The sequence below is a fragment of the Taeniopygia guttata genome, chromosome 8 (assembly GCF_048771995.1).
Source record: "Taeniopygia guttata chromosome 8, bTaeGut7.mat, whole genome shotgun sequence".
NCBI classification, from domain to species: domain Eukaryota; kingdom Metazoa; phylum Chordata; class Aves; order Passeriformes; family Estrildidae; genus Taeniopygia; species Taeniopygia guttata.
Window position 1 is genome coordinate 31,988,708 of NC_133033.1, and position 12,161 is coordinate 32,000,868.

The 12,161-nt window shown below is 51.9% G+C and overlaps 1 protein-coding gene across 1 annotated transcript; it reads left to right on the forward strand.

Moving 5' to 3' along the window:
• Positions 1–519: 519 nt before the first annotated feature.
• KIAA0040 (KIAA0040 ortholog) lies at positions 520–9,863 on the forward strand. Its single transcript, XM_072932979.1, has 2 exons — positions 520–659; positions 6,442–9,863. The coding sequence occupies exon 2, from the start codon at positions 6,554–6,556 to the stop codon at positions 6,887–6,889; it is 336 nt and encodes a 111-aa protein (XP_072789080.1). The 5' UTR covers positions 520–659; positions 6,442–6,553; the 3' UTR covers positions 6,890–9,863.
• The last annotated feature ends 2,298 nt before the right edge of the window (positions 9,864–12,161 follow it).

The following is a 12,161-nucleotide window of genomic DNA, read 5'->3' on the forward strand; positions in this document are numbered from 1 at the left end:
TAATAATACACCACTTCTGTATAGCCAGGAGTGCCTTCCCAGGTTGAAACACCCAGCATTATCCACGGTTGTACAGCATCCATAACGCCCCTGGATGCTGCATCACCTCAGGCAGTCCCAGGGGATGCTCCATCACCTCCTGCCTGGCTGCAGTGTCCCCTTCCAGGGACAGGGGGTGGGTGCGATGGCAGTGCAGCAGCGACAACACGCAGGGGGCTGCTATGGCGTGCTGGGTGGAGGTGAGAGGGTCCAGGACGGTACTCCTGGCACTGCTCTCGGGGAGCTGGAGCTCTACCCTGCCCTCCCCACCACAGCAGCGGCATCACCACCCTGAAGCCCACCCTGTCGTCTCCCAAAAACACTTCTGGGACAACCTGGGCTGCACCAAAGCCACACACTTGCTACCCTCCCTCTTCCCCACGGCAGGTTCGGGGCTGGTTTGTGCCCGTCCCCGCCCCTCTGGCAGCCCGGCCCGCGCCCCCCAGGGTGTGTCCCCGCAGTGTGGGGCTGCCGGAGGGGCGGGGAGCGCAGGTGGGGCGGGCGGAGCGGGGCCGGCCGGGGGCGGGGGCGGGCGGGACGCGCCGGCCCGTTCCCCGTTCCCCGTTCCCGGCCCCGCCGCACTCCGCGACCGGCGGGCGGGACGGGGCCGCGGAGCAGAGGTAGGTCTGGGCTCCGGGAGCAGCCGGGAGGGGGATGCCGGGGCTGGGCTTCCCCAGGCGTTATCCTCGGTGCTGTGGTACTCAAATCCAGGGCTTTTCTCGCCTTTTATTCGTTTTTTTTTTTTTGTTTTTTTTTTTTTTTTGTTTTGTTTTGTTTTTTGTTTTTTGTTTTTTTTTTTTGTTTTTTGTTTTTTTTGTTTTGTTTTGTTTTGTTTTTTTTTAAAGGCCACATCATCTGCTTCGCGCCGCCCGGGGGAGGGGGTGAGAATGGGGAGTGGGGAAAGAGCGATGAGTGGGCAGCAGCTCTGAGGGGACCTGTGTCTGGGGCTGTCTGCTTGGCACCCGGGGTTTTGGGGCAGCCGAGCTCCACACACACGTTTTGAATACCACAGAATCCTACAGCGGTTTGATTGGAAGGGACTTTAAGGACACCTCGTTCCACCCCCCTTGCCATGGGCAGGGACACCATCCATTAGACCAAGTTGTTCCAAGCCCCGTCCTGCCTGACCCTGAACACTTCCAGGGATGGGGCATCCACTGTTTCTCTGGCAGCCCCCTGAGCCTCTCGTAGCCAAAAGCCCAAGTGATCGACCCCAGGGAGGGCCACGGCTGGGGGCTGCTGCCCGCCCGGACAGACAGCGCTGCCCGTTCCGTAGTTTGGGGGGGCCCAGGACGGCTCTGAGGAGCTCCCAGTGCATCCAGGGATGACAGTGGCGCTCACCTAAACTCAGAACTGATCTTTTGGCCACAGTCTCGGTGATTCCGGAGCCAATGCTCACCTAAACTCAGAACTGATCTTTTGGCCACAGTCTCGGTGATTCCGGAGCCGACGGCAGCCGCGCGTGTGCAGACGGTGCTGACGAGTGGGCTCCAGGCAGCAGCTTGCAAAATAGTTTCACTTTAACCCTGTTATCCAACATCCGTATCAGTAGTTTTCCAAATCGCTCGCTTTAGGGAATGAAAGCATTTACGCGTGGCTTCTGGCAGGAAGGTTTGATGGTGGGAAGGAGATGAAGCTTCAGCTGGTCGTGTTTGCTGGGTGGTGGCTTTTGGTGTTTGTCTTTTACGTTTGAGGAAGGTCTCTGTAGCCTGCTGCGAGTTCGGCGGCAAAACCCTTCTTAGTCACCATTTCCGAAACAGCAACGTGCAATCCCTGCTAAGGAAACTGCTCACCCTCGGTGTCAGGTTTCATCCAGTTTTCCTTTAAGTCTGCAGGTGCAAGCAGGGAAAATAGATGCCACTGTGTGACAGCATAGCTGTGTCTCTGCTGGGCTGGGTGGATCAGGAGCTCACAGGCTGTAACAGAAATTAGCCTCTCCCTGCCTGAACCACAGCTGTCACTGCAATGGAAAGTTGGTATAAAGCTGACATAAAGCCAGTAACAGAAGGAAATGGTTGTTTAATAATGCGATTCCTGCTTTGCACTCCTTAGCATCAACTGCACAAAGTGTTGTCTCATCTGCGTTAAGGAAAGGGGGGTGGCTGTAGGTCAGTTGATTTCATGTCGCCTCCACAAGCCCTGAGTTGCAGCTGGCCACAGAGCACAGGAGTGTTGAAATAATCCAGAAATACTTGAGGCACACCCCACAGGTCAGTTGCCCCCAGAGCTGCCACTGCTCTCACTGTGGATGCAGGGAGCACCTTAGAGCAGCTATGCTCCTGCCTGAGTCAGGCAGCATCTCAGCTGAGGGGAGCAGGTTGAGCTTTGTTAGGTTGGAGGGAACTTCATGAAGACACAAAAGCTTGTTGAGGGTTGGGCCTAAAGAACTTAACTAGCAAAATGACCTCCAGTTCTCTCCCCCTTGCCACAGTGACACAGCATAGCAGTTTCCAGTAAACTGCAGCTTTTCTGCAAACTCTACCTCCATCCCCAGTCACTGTGGTTGCTCTGCAGCACGCAGGATGTGGACAAGGCAGCATTGCCAAGGCAACACCCTCTGTTTTGGTTTCCCCACACACAGACTGGCAGCCTTTACCCCTCCAGCTGAGCCAGGCAAGCCCTGCATGCCAACGGTTTGTGGTGCCATTGCAAGCCATCCCTCAAAAGGACCTTGTTTTCCACCCACGGCCTCCCATAACTGCAGAGGAGTGGCAGATGCTCCCCACCCTTGCAAACCAGCTCTTTCGAAGCCAGTGTGGATTAAAGAACCTCGTGCTGGATGTGCAACGTTGATTAAAACTTACACAAGTGGCACAAAGCCCTGTCGTGCAGAGCTGCCATCAGTTGGAGCTATCCATCCCTGGCCACAGGAGTTCCCAGGCAAGTTTCCATGTCAGCTTTCCCCTGGCTCTGCCAGCACCAAAAACAAAGAGCTCATTTAGCAGGACGCTTCACAGCTCTCCCTGAGACACAGCCCTGTCTCCCAGTACCTCCCTGGCTCTGTTTTTTGGTCCCATATCATGACCCAAAAAACAGGTGACCTCCCAATGGCAGCTCCACATGGTTGCAGCAAGCGGTTCACACCCATCCCAGACCATAGCGTGTAAGCAGCTCTCCATGTCCATCCCCTCTCTAAGGGAAGAAGTCACACCAAATTGAGCAGCACCAGGGATATTCCTAAATGCAGCTCCTCATGGTGCTCTTAGGTTTTCAGCTAGCAATGGGTGGCCTTGGGTAACCCCTCTGCCCTTGGAGCTGCCGCCTCCAAACACATCAGTTTTTCTGTTTTCCCTTCCTCTCCCATTTTTTTATATGAAACTGAAGAATCCCATTATTTAGCACACAGACATCCCTTCATCTACAAAACAAAAAGCAATGCACACAGCAGAAAGAAAAGGCATTTGAAAACCAGTTGCATGGCCATGCTGGAAGATGGCCCTGGGATTTGGGTGCTTCTTGCTCAGGGTAGGGGCAGGTACCTCCACCTTCCCCTTCCAAGGGATACACATTCTGCTTGCCCAGGGTGGCCACATGTCCCCAGCTGGACACTTCCCAGTGACAATCAGCCAGGGCCTCTGCAATGCATTCAGCTCAGTTTAAAGTGGAAACATATCAAAGGGCTTTGCTGGTTTTTTTTTTTTTTCCTTCTCCCTGTTCTTTTTTCCCCTGCAAACAATTAATTACAAGTTTAAAAGGAAGTTCCAGCCCTCCTTCCCTACCCAGAAGTTTAGAGGCAATAAATATAAAGCAGTTCAGTGCAGGAATAAAACTGTACATCCTGTTTTGTCTGAAATTAAGGCAATTGTTATTTGGGGATTGTTTGAGATTTTTACTTCTTTTTTGGAGTCCAGCATATCATAGCATCCTGTATTCCTGCCTGGATAATGAGCTGTCAGGATACTTATGGATAAGTGGCAAACCTGCACCACGTGGATGATTGCACTGAAGGAAAGCTGCTCTGTTTATTTATGTTGCAGTATAACCTTTACTACAGCTGCCCCCAAAAAAACCACCTAGGTGAAGATGACGGTCAGGACAGGGAGCAGGCTTTAAGAAATGGCTCTCATTTATCTCCCCTGTGAGCAAAAGCACATCTGGGATGCTCTCAGTTGGTTCCAGGCAGGGGTTAGGCAGAAGTTGTATGAGATTTGAGTCCCTGAGTGGTAGCCTATGATTTCTCAGACACTGATGATATTTCTGTCCTCTCTTGAGTAGTGGAATGAGGGAATGTGAGGAACAGCCAGTTTTGATGCAGCAGACTGGACAAAACCCCAGTAATAACACTGATAACAATAATCATAATAAACTTCTTCCAGCCAAAGTCAAAACCACCTCCCACATGCATTTCATTTGGCAAATCTTAAATGAGAATTTTTTTAGGAAGGCACCCAGAGAAATTCATGTTCAAAAGAGAAACCACCAGCTAACTGGGGCCAGCTCAGCTGTGTGCTTGTGTAAATTGAAACAATAAATCCACAGTGATCAGTCTGTTTCTGAGGGACACTGATAAACCTCTTATTTTCAACAGAATCTGAGCACTTGTGGAATCCCAAATCAAGAGCTTGGCATCTATGCTGAGGGATTCAGCACTTGAGGTCCTGACAGTAGGGTCCAAAAGCCAGCAGCCAGGGGAGATCAGTGAAACCAGGCCCTGTACAGTTTTGTAAGTCCCAGGACAGCATTTTGGAAGGCAGGTTTTCCCTTGGGAGCTGCTTTTTTGGGGGGCTGCCCAGGAGTTCCTGCCCAAGCAGCATCACAAGAGCTGTGGTTAGGGCTGGGTGGGACCTGTGGTTGCTTTTTTGGGTGAGGCTGGTGGCTTGATCTTCCTTTAAGAGTGAGGTGTAATGCACAGTGAGGCAGAAGGAAGCACAGTGGTGCTAGCTGGAGAACCCTAAACCACTCCATACAAGAGAGCATCCCTTAGCAGGTGCCAAACAAGGAATAAATGAGATGCAAAGCAAGGAAGGGCAGTGCTGTAGACAAGGAGGATTCAGCCAAAAGCAGCCTGGATCCCCTTCCTCTCCCTCCCTCGCGGTCCGTGAGCTCTGTGAGAGCTGCCAGAAGAAAAGATAAAGAGTCACAGGGGACAAGTGGAGCAACTCCTCTAGGACACCCTTGGTGTTCAGGCTGTACCTCTCAAGTTTTTGTTACATGAAACTGTTGGTTTTCCTTTTACTGTGCCTCAGTTTCCCCTCCTGGGCACTTGAGGATTTAAGCATTCCCTCAAGAGGCTGCAGGGCTTGAATCCCAAAGGCTGGCAAAGACACTGCTGTAAAATGCTGAGCAAGGGGGAAATAGGGTGTTGGATCCTGATACTGCCCCTGCCAGCTCTTCATCTGTACAACCTCTAATTTAGTGACCCCTGTGTTGAACCAGAACTGCAAACTGGCAGCACAAAGGCCCCTGCTCTACTCAGATGCTTTGCCTGGCCACAGGAGGGGAAGAAAGATGTGAGCAGAGGCAGCAGCTCCCTGCCCCTGCAGGAGGGCTTCCCTGAGAGCCCTGGCACTCAGCAGCACCTCTCCCTCCCTGAGGGAAGAGGAAAACCTTACGTCAAGCCACAGAAATGCTTCTCAGCCCTACCCAAGCCCTTGGAGCAATTCCCAGGTGAGGCACAGCAGCAGCAACTCCTCCACCCCAGCCAACCCTTATCCTCCCCTGCTGCTGCCTTTGTGGCCAGCCCTGGGTACATGGAAGCAGCTGTGGGTGCAGGGCTGCCCACTGGGCTCTACTGACTGAGCATCACCCGTGAGTCCCACTGACCACAGTCCTCATCCAAAACACAGGTGGTTCAGCCGCAGCCCCCACACCAAACCTGCTGGCAGTGCCCAGGGCAGCAGGAACAGACCCTGCCTCTGTGCTGCCCATCCCACACCATGCACCCTGAGAAACAGCCTGGCCAAAGATACCCTGTCCCAGGACTGGGAATAAGGAGGGACCTGTGACATGTGGAGTCCTGGCTCCTGTGGCAGTACTGTGTCTCCACAATGGCCCATATCAGGCAAAGCTTCTCCCGTAGACAGTATTTCATCTGCTATGGAACAAGCCCTACAAAGGGCTAATAAGAGCTCCATGCTGTGATTGCTCAGCCATGACTGATGTGTAAATCCAAAGGGGCAGGATTTGTGCTTGGCTAAATTTCTAGGCAAGCAGGAATGCCCAAAGCCCTCCTCACCCATCCCCCCCAATCCAGAACAAACCCCAGGAGACAGGAGGCTGTGTTTCTCAGATGTAGACACCCAAAGGGACATAGCAGGCAGCACAGTCCATCCCCCATGGCTCCAGGCCCCTCTAAGGCAGGAGACATCTTACTCTGCTGAGGCTTAGGCTCTTGTGGCAGCTCCATGGAGAAAACTGCTGAGGGATCAGGCACCTGATCCATATGGCTTCTTGTCTCTGCAGGCACCATCCAAGGACTCTTGTGGAGCCCACTAGCTGCTTACAGGAGCTGAGCATATCCCAAGGTGTCTTTCAAGCAGAGGGAGCAGTACAGGCAGCCTGCTCAGGAGCTGACATGCAGCAGAAGATCAGCTCTTTCTTTAATTCCATCTTGGAGCTCATCCGTACCAAGCATGAGGAAGGTGTCTTCAACACCGTCTGCCTGGCCGTGCTCCTGGGTCTGCCCTTCGTTGTCCTCCTCGCCTTCCTTTTCATCTGCTGCCACTGCTGCTTCTGCAGACGGAGGGGAGAAAGCACAGGCAAAGGGGGCCCCAGCAGCAATGGGCAGCTGCATGCCGAGAGGAACAAGAAGAAAAAGAAGAAGAAGAAGAAGCAGGATGAAGAGGACCTGTGGATCTCAGCTCAGCCCAAGCTGCTCTTGTTGGACAAGAGACCCTCCTTGCCCATCTAGCAGACAGGAGGGTGTGCGGGTCCTCTCCTCTGAGATGCCACCATTCCTTTCACCTGTGCACCAGGAGGGGCGAGGAGGTGCCAAAGCTGCTGCCACTTTGTGGTGACTTTTGACAGAGGCTGACCCCAGCATGCTGAAGGGCCAACAGGAAACAAGGCACAGGTTGTGCAAGCCTCTTCTCCCCCATCATGACAGCATGCCCCAGGGCAGAGACCCCTGCAAAGGACAGGTGAGCACACAGGGGTGACCTGCCACCTGGTCCTACGTACCTCCTGCCACGAGCACAGTGCACACAGTGCCAGGGGGGCTGGCACACAGCCAGGGGGGTGCGAGTCTCTCCCTCTGCACTCACCTGCCAGCAAACACGCTGTGGCATGGACAGGGGTGCACAGGACCACCTTCACCCACGGACCAAGCCACCTGCACACTCCTCCTGTACAACACAGCTGTGAGTGGAGCAGGCCCAGACACACCTCCTTTGCTTGCCCTGCCATGGAGGTGGCACAGCTTCACTGCCTAGGCTCCAAACCCAACTCGCTTTATAGACACAAAGCTGAGTTACCCCACAGCTCAAAGATGTGCCATCTACCAGGCCACCAAACCAAAGCCTCTACCAGCACCTGAAGCTAGATGCCCTCAGCCCAACCTTAGAGACCTCAGACACCATCCTAAGGCAGCACAGCAGAAGGATGCCTTGCCACCTGGGCTAGAGGCAGGAAGGAGAGAGGAGGCTGCCAGACCAGCCCTTTTGCACCAGCACTTAAAAAGCATCTTCCTTGAAAGACTGTTTTATACAAACTTGCCATTAAAGAGCCCACCATGCTACTGCAAGAGCGGAGACACAACCTGAGGCTGTGTAAAAGCTTTGCTATGGGCATTAGAGTTATTTATTAAATGACTACTAAAGAAGAGCAGGACCAAAGGCCCCTCTGGAGCAGGACCGGGGACATGGAAGCAGCACTGAAGCAGCAGACATGGTTTCCTGGCACACTCAGCCATCACCTCTCTCTGCAGCCCTTGTGCCATGTGTCAGACACACACAGACCCATGAGCACGTGTTGCCCCAGCTGATGCCAGCTCTGTGTGCTGCACTGAATGTTTCTGTACGGCTACCAGGCTGACCAGCTCTGGGATTTTGAATGTGCTGTAGAAGCAAAGTAAATTCCACATGCACAGTCATTCCTTACACAAGGATACATTATACAGCCAGACTATGCAACTCTCCATCCTCATGTTCCTTGGAAAGACTGTTCAGCCGGGCACAGCAGCTAACAGGACCACACACAGCTCTCATCCCTGCTCTGCTTCCCACCTCCCCACCTTGGCTTGTGTTCCCATCCTATGTCCCTTGAGCTGGGAGGCTCCTGTGCTCCCCACTCTCTGCCCCACCAGGCTGTCTTCCCCATCTCTTTTTCCACTGGGGGATGCATGTGTGTGATGAGAAGCCTCATCACATCTGGGTTTTGCCCTGTCTGTACACTGGATGTCTTCCTTCCATTTTCTTCCAGTTCTTAGGCTGCTGGAGCAGACCAGAGCTGCCAGCCAGAGCCAGACATCTGGGGAACAAGCAGCCAAACCCACGTGGGCAAACCGGGACAGAGCTGCAGTGCACAGCTGCTTCCAGCCCAGGCAAGGGTGATGCCACCTTCCCCTCACTTGGAGGACAAAGCCACCAGCTGGAAGCAGCTGCTTGTGCCACCCGGTCCCAGTGCAGCCTGTTTTGTCCAGTGCAGGCAGGGCTGTGATGGTCACATCACGTCACAGGGTTTGGCTGCATGTCACAGGGTTTTGTGCTGGGAACAGCCATGAGGCTGGGCTCCTCCTCACACAGGAGCCCGTAATTGACCCCATATGTGCCTTATTTTCCAGTTTGCTTTGTCACCATTGAAATTAGTGACTCCCTTCTACTCCAAAACAGGAAGCAACATATAATGGTATAAAAATTAGGATTTGCCACATGTCATGCTAGGAAACACAGAAATAGCTCTGATCTCTGTCCCGAGCTCCCAGTCTAGCCAAGATCCTGGAGAACTAGCACTGCAGTTATATTACTCCTTTTTCCTTCCCTCCTTTTCCCATCCAAGTGCTTTTCTCAGCCCTCCTGCCTCCACACTCACCGGGTGGCCAAAGAAGCCCATGCAGGTGCTGTGATCCAGAGGCAGGAGCAGCCCTGGAGGCAGGGTGGTGCTGCCTGGAGGAATTAAAAAAAAAAAAAAAAAAAAAAACCACAGAGTAAAGGGAGGCACAGTGGGAGGCCAGAGGCTCAGGCAAACAAGCAGAAGCACGGAGGCAGCGAGCACCATCAGAGTACAGCCTACCTGGTGTGGGGGCTTTGCAGGGCTTCCTGCAGGAAGGCTTTTCTCCAGAAAGCATAGCAGGTAACTCTTCAGGTGAGGGCAACCAGAGAACTGGCAGGAAAATGTGAGCTTTGGATCACACACATCTCCAGATCCAGGCTTTGGGGAGTTCAGAGCTACGTCTGAATTTCAAGGGCTCCCCAAAATCATCATTCAGATCACCCCTGGGCTGGTCAGGGAGGGACCAGGATATAGCCCTGCCCTGATCCTTCCAACCAGTGGATGGTCTGAGCCTCCACACTTGCTAAAGCATGGGGCTGGCTTCCTTGGTGTCTGCTGTTTGAGCCAAACCATGCACTGAATCAACTGCTTCTGGAGGAAAAAGCAAAAGAGCAGCAAAAGCTTGAGGTGCACTAGATGCTGTTAACCAGCAGCTGGGCAGCTGGAAGCCTGCAGCAGCCACATTACCAAGGGGGCAGAGATGCACAGGATAGAAACTCCACTGCACAGTCCCTGCTCTCCAGACACCCCAGCCCTGCCTCCCACAACTGCATTTCAGTATCAACCTTCAATTTTCCTGAACAAGTCCATGCAACAGGGAACAACAACAAAACAAATCTTGTGCAATTTTTTTTAACCAAAAATAAATTACTCTTAAACTGCAAACAAACACTGTACTTCGATCTCTTGGTCTTGTGTTTATTTTCCTGGGGAAATCTTTCTTGTACCTGTGTCCTGGCTGTAGATAAGACACAGGGAGAGCTCAGCAGCAGAGGCTGTGCAGCTCTTCCTGCAGCCAGCTGTGCAGCTTAAGAGACCTTTTTTTAAAGAAACAGCTTAACTTAGTCAAGTTAATGGCCTTGCTTTGTTAATGAGCACTTGCCAAGCTGCTCTACCCAGGGCAAGAAGTAGTGGGAAGAACAAAAGGTTTGTGCTGTGGGAGGTGGGCTGCAGGTTTGTTTTTTCTTACAGAGGATCAGCAGCACGGACTAGTTAACCCCAGTTGGTTTTGGTCAGACAAGTATTTCATGGGGTCTGCAGATTGCTGGGCAGAGCCTTTCCAAATCCTACGCCTTGGAACTCTGCCTCCGTGAAGGCAAAAAATAAAAACCTGCTTCTCAGCTGGATGAGGCACCAAGCTGCCCCTTGCCCTCAAAGCTGAGGCTCTGGAAGAAGCTGGTGAAAGAGGAGTGCAGGAGCACAGATGAGCAGCTAGAAATGGTAGAGGTCCACTTCCTGGAGAAGAAGGGCTTCTTGCTTCTCTCCAGATGTTAGAAACTGGATTTAGGGCAAGGTGGTGTTGGGTAGCCTGGGCTGTAAGGGAAAAGGATAGTTCCAGCGTCCTAGGTTAGATATATGCAGTGGCTGAGATAAAGTTTAGCATCCCAGAGCACTCTAAAGATTAAAGGGAAGAAAAAATGCCCATTAAATTCCTCTATGATGGAATAATTGGATCCTTACTGACCATTCCACTATTTATTCAGCCAACAAAGCATAGAGCAGTGACCAAAAGTAATGGCACTGCTTTCCAAGCAAGTGTCCAGTGCAGGAAGACACTTCAGGCTTCTCTCCAAATCACAACACAGAAATGCAGTTTTGTCTCCTCTTCCTGGGTAAATCCTCTCCCTCCTCTCCTGGGTAAATACAGCAACAATTCTCTGGAGTCCCAAAACCAGCAGCTATATCACAACAGGTGGGTCCTGGTTGGTGGGACCCAGCTACAGGACAATCATCCACACAGCGATGCCAAAGCAGTGAGGATCCTTCTGGGATTCAAGTTCTGCCCCGTATGTGTTGCAAATTAGTGTATAAACTTTGAAGTGATCTCAGAGTGAGGCAGAGGTTTTGAGATACTATTGGCCCTCCAACATCACTGTAACAGGGCCACATATTACAGCAAAAGAAGGGTAGTAAAGTGATATGACATTTTTATGGCACTACCCCAACCATCCTGAGCCTCAAAACCAGAACAGCCAGTCCCTCAAGGCAAACAAACTGCGTTATCTGAGCAGTCCCAGCCTCCCGGGCTGTAGCACAGGCTCTAGTTAACCCCAAAAAGGTCCTGGATACCGGGAAGTCTCTCCTGCCTGAAGAGACAATGCCATCCTGTGGCTGTTTGAGAATACTGACTTTCTGCAGAGGTTTTCCAGCAGCTGTCACTGCCCTTCCGGGTGAGAGAGGTGCATTAGGAGTGACAGACAGACCCTCTTCAGAAACTGCAAATAAGGTGCCTCATTTTCCCTTAGCTCAAAAACAAAGCTTATACCACTTAAGAGAATATTGCCTGCTCCCAGGTGGGATTCAGCTGTAGGATGGGATTATGTTTTGCTGCTGCACAGGAAAATGTCACAGGTAACAATCACGCCTGCTGTTTTTGAGAGCATACGCTTACTTTTAGAGTGGCTGTCTATGAGACTAGTCCTCCTCTCCTTTCTCAGCCACCTTCCTGATGACTCCACTGAGCCCTTTAACTGAATAACAAACTGAAATCTGTCCTTGCCTACAGACAAGTGGGCAACAGGGAGAAAACACTTCACTGTAAAGAGCCCTTATTGCTTTCCCTTGTCCTTCTCTCATGCTCTTAGCACAGAGCCTGCAAAACACTTCAAGTGCAATTTTCCTTTCTACTCCTCTCACCATTAGACTCCTCCTTCCCCTAAATCAGGGCTTGGATAACCTAACACAGCTCAGATGAGTCTCTGCTCACCTCCCCACCCAAGAGGCACAGCCCTCAAAGCACTATGAAGAATTTAGTCTTCACCTTTGAAAGACAACTCTCTGGCTGGCTCTCCTCAGCCAGGTCCTAGCAAGCACAGGTCATTTAAGCACTTCACAAAGCAAGTCAAAACGAGAGCACAATCCCCATCCTTGTTTTGGACCAGACCCCAAAGACCTAATCTGTACAGTCCCACTCCAGACCGGGGTAATATTTCCATTTCATGCAAAATGCTTAAATAGGAATAAAAACAATTCTA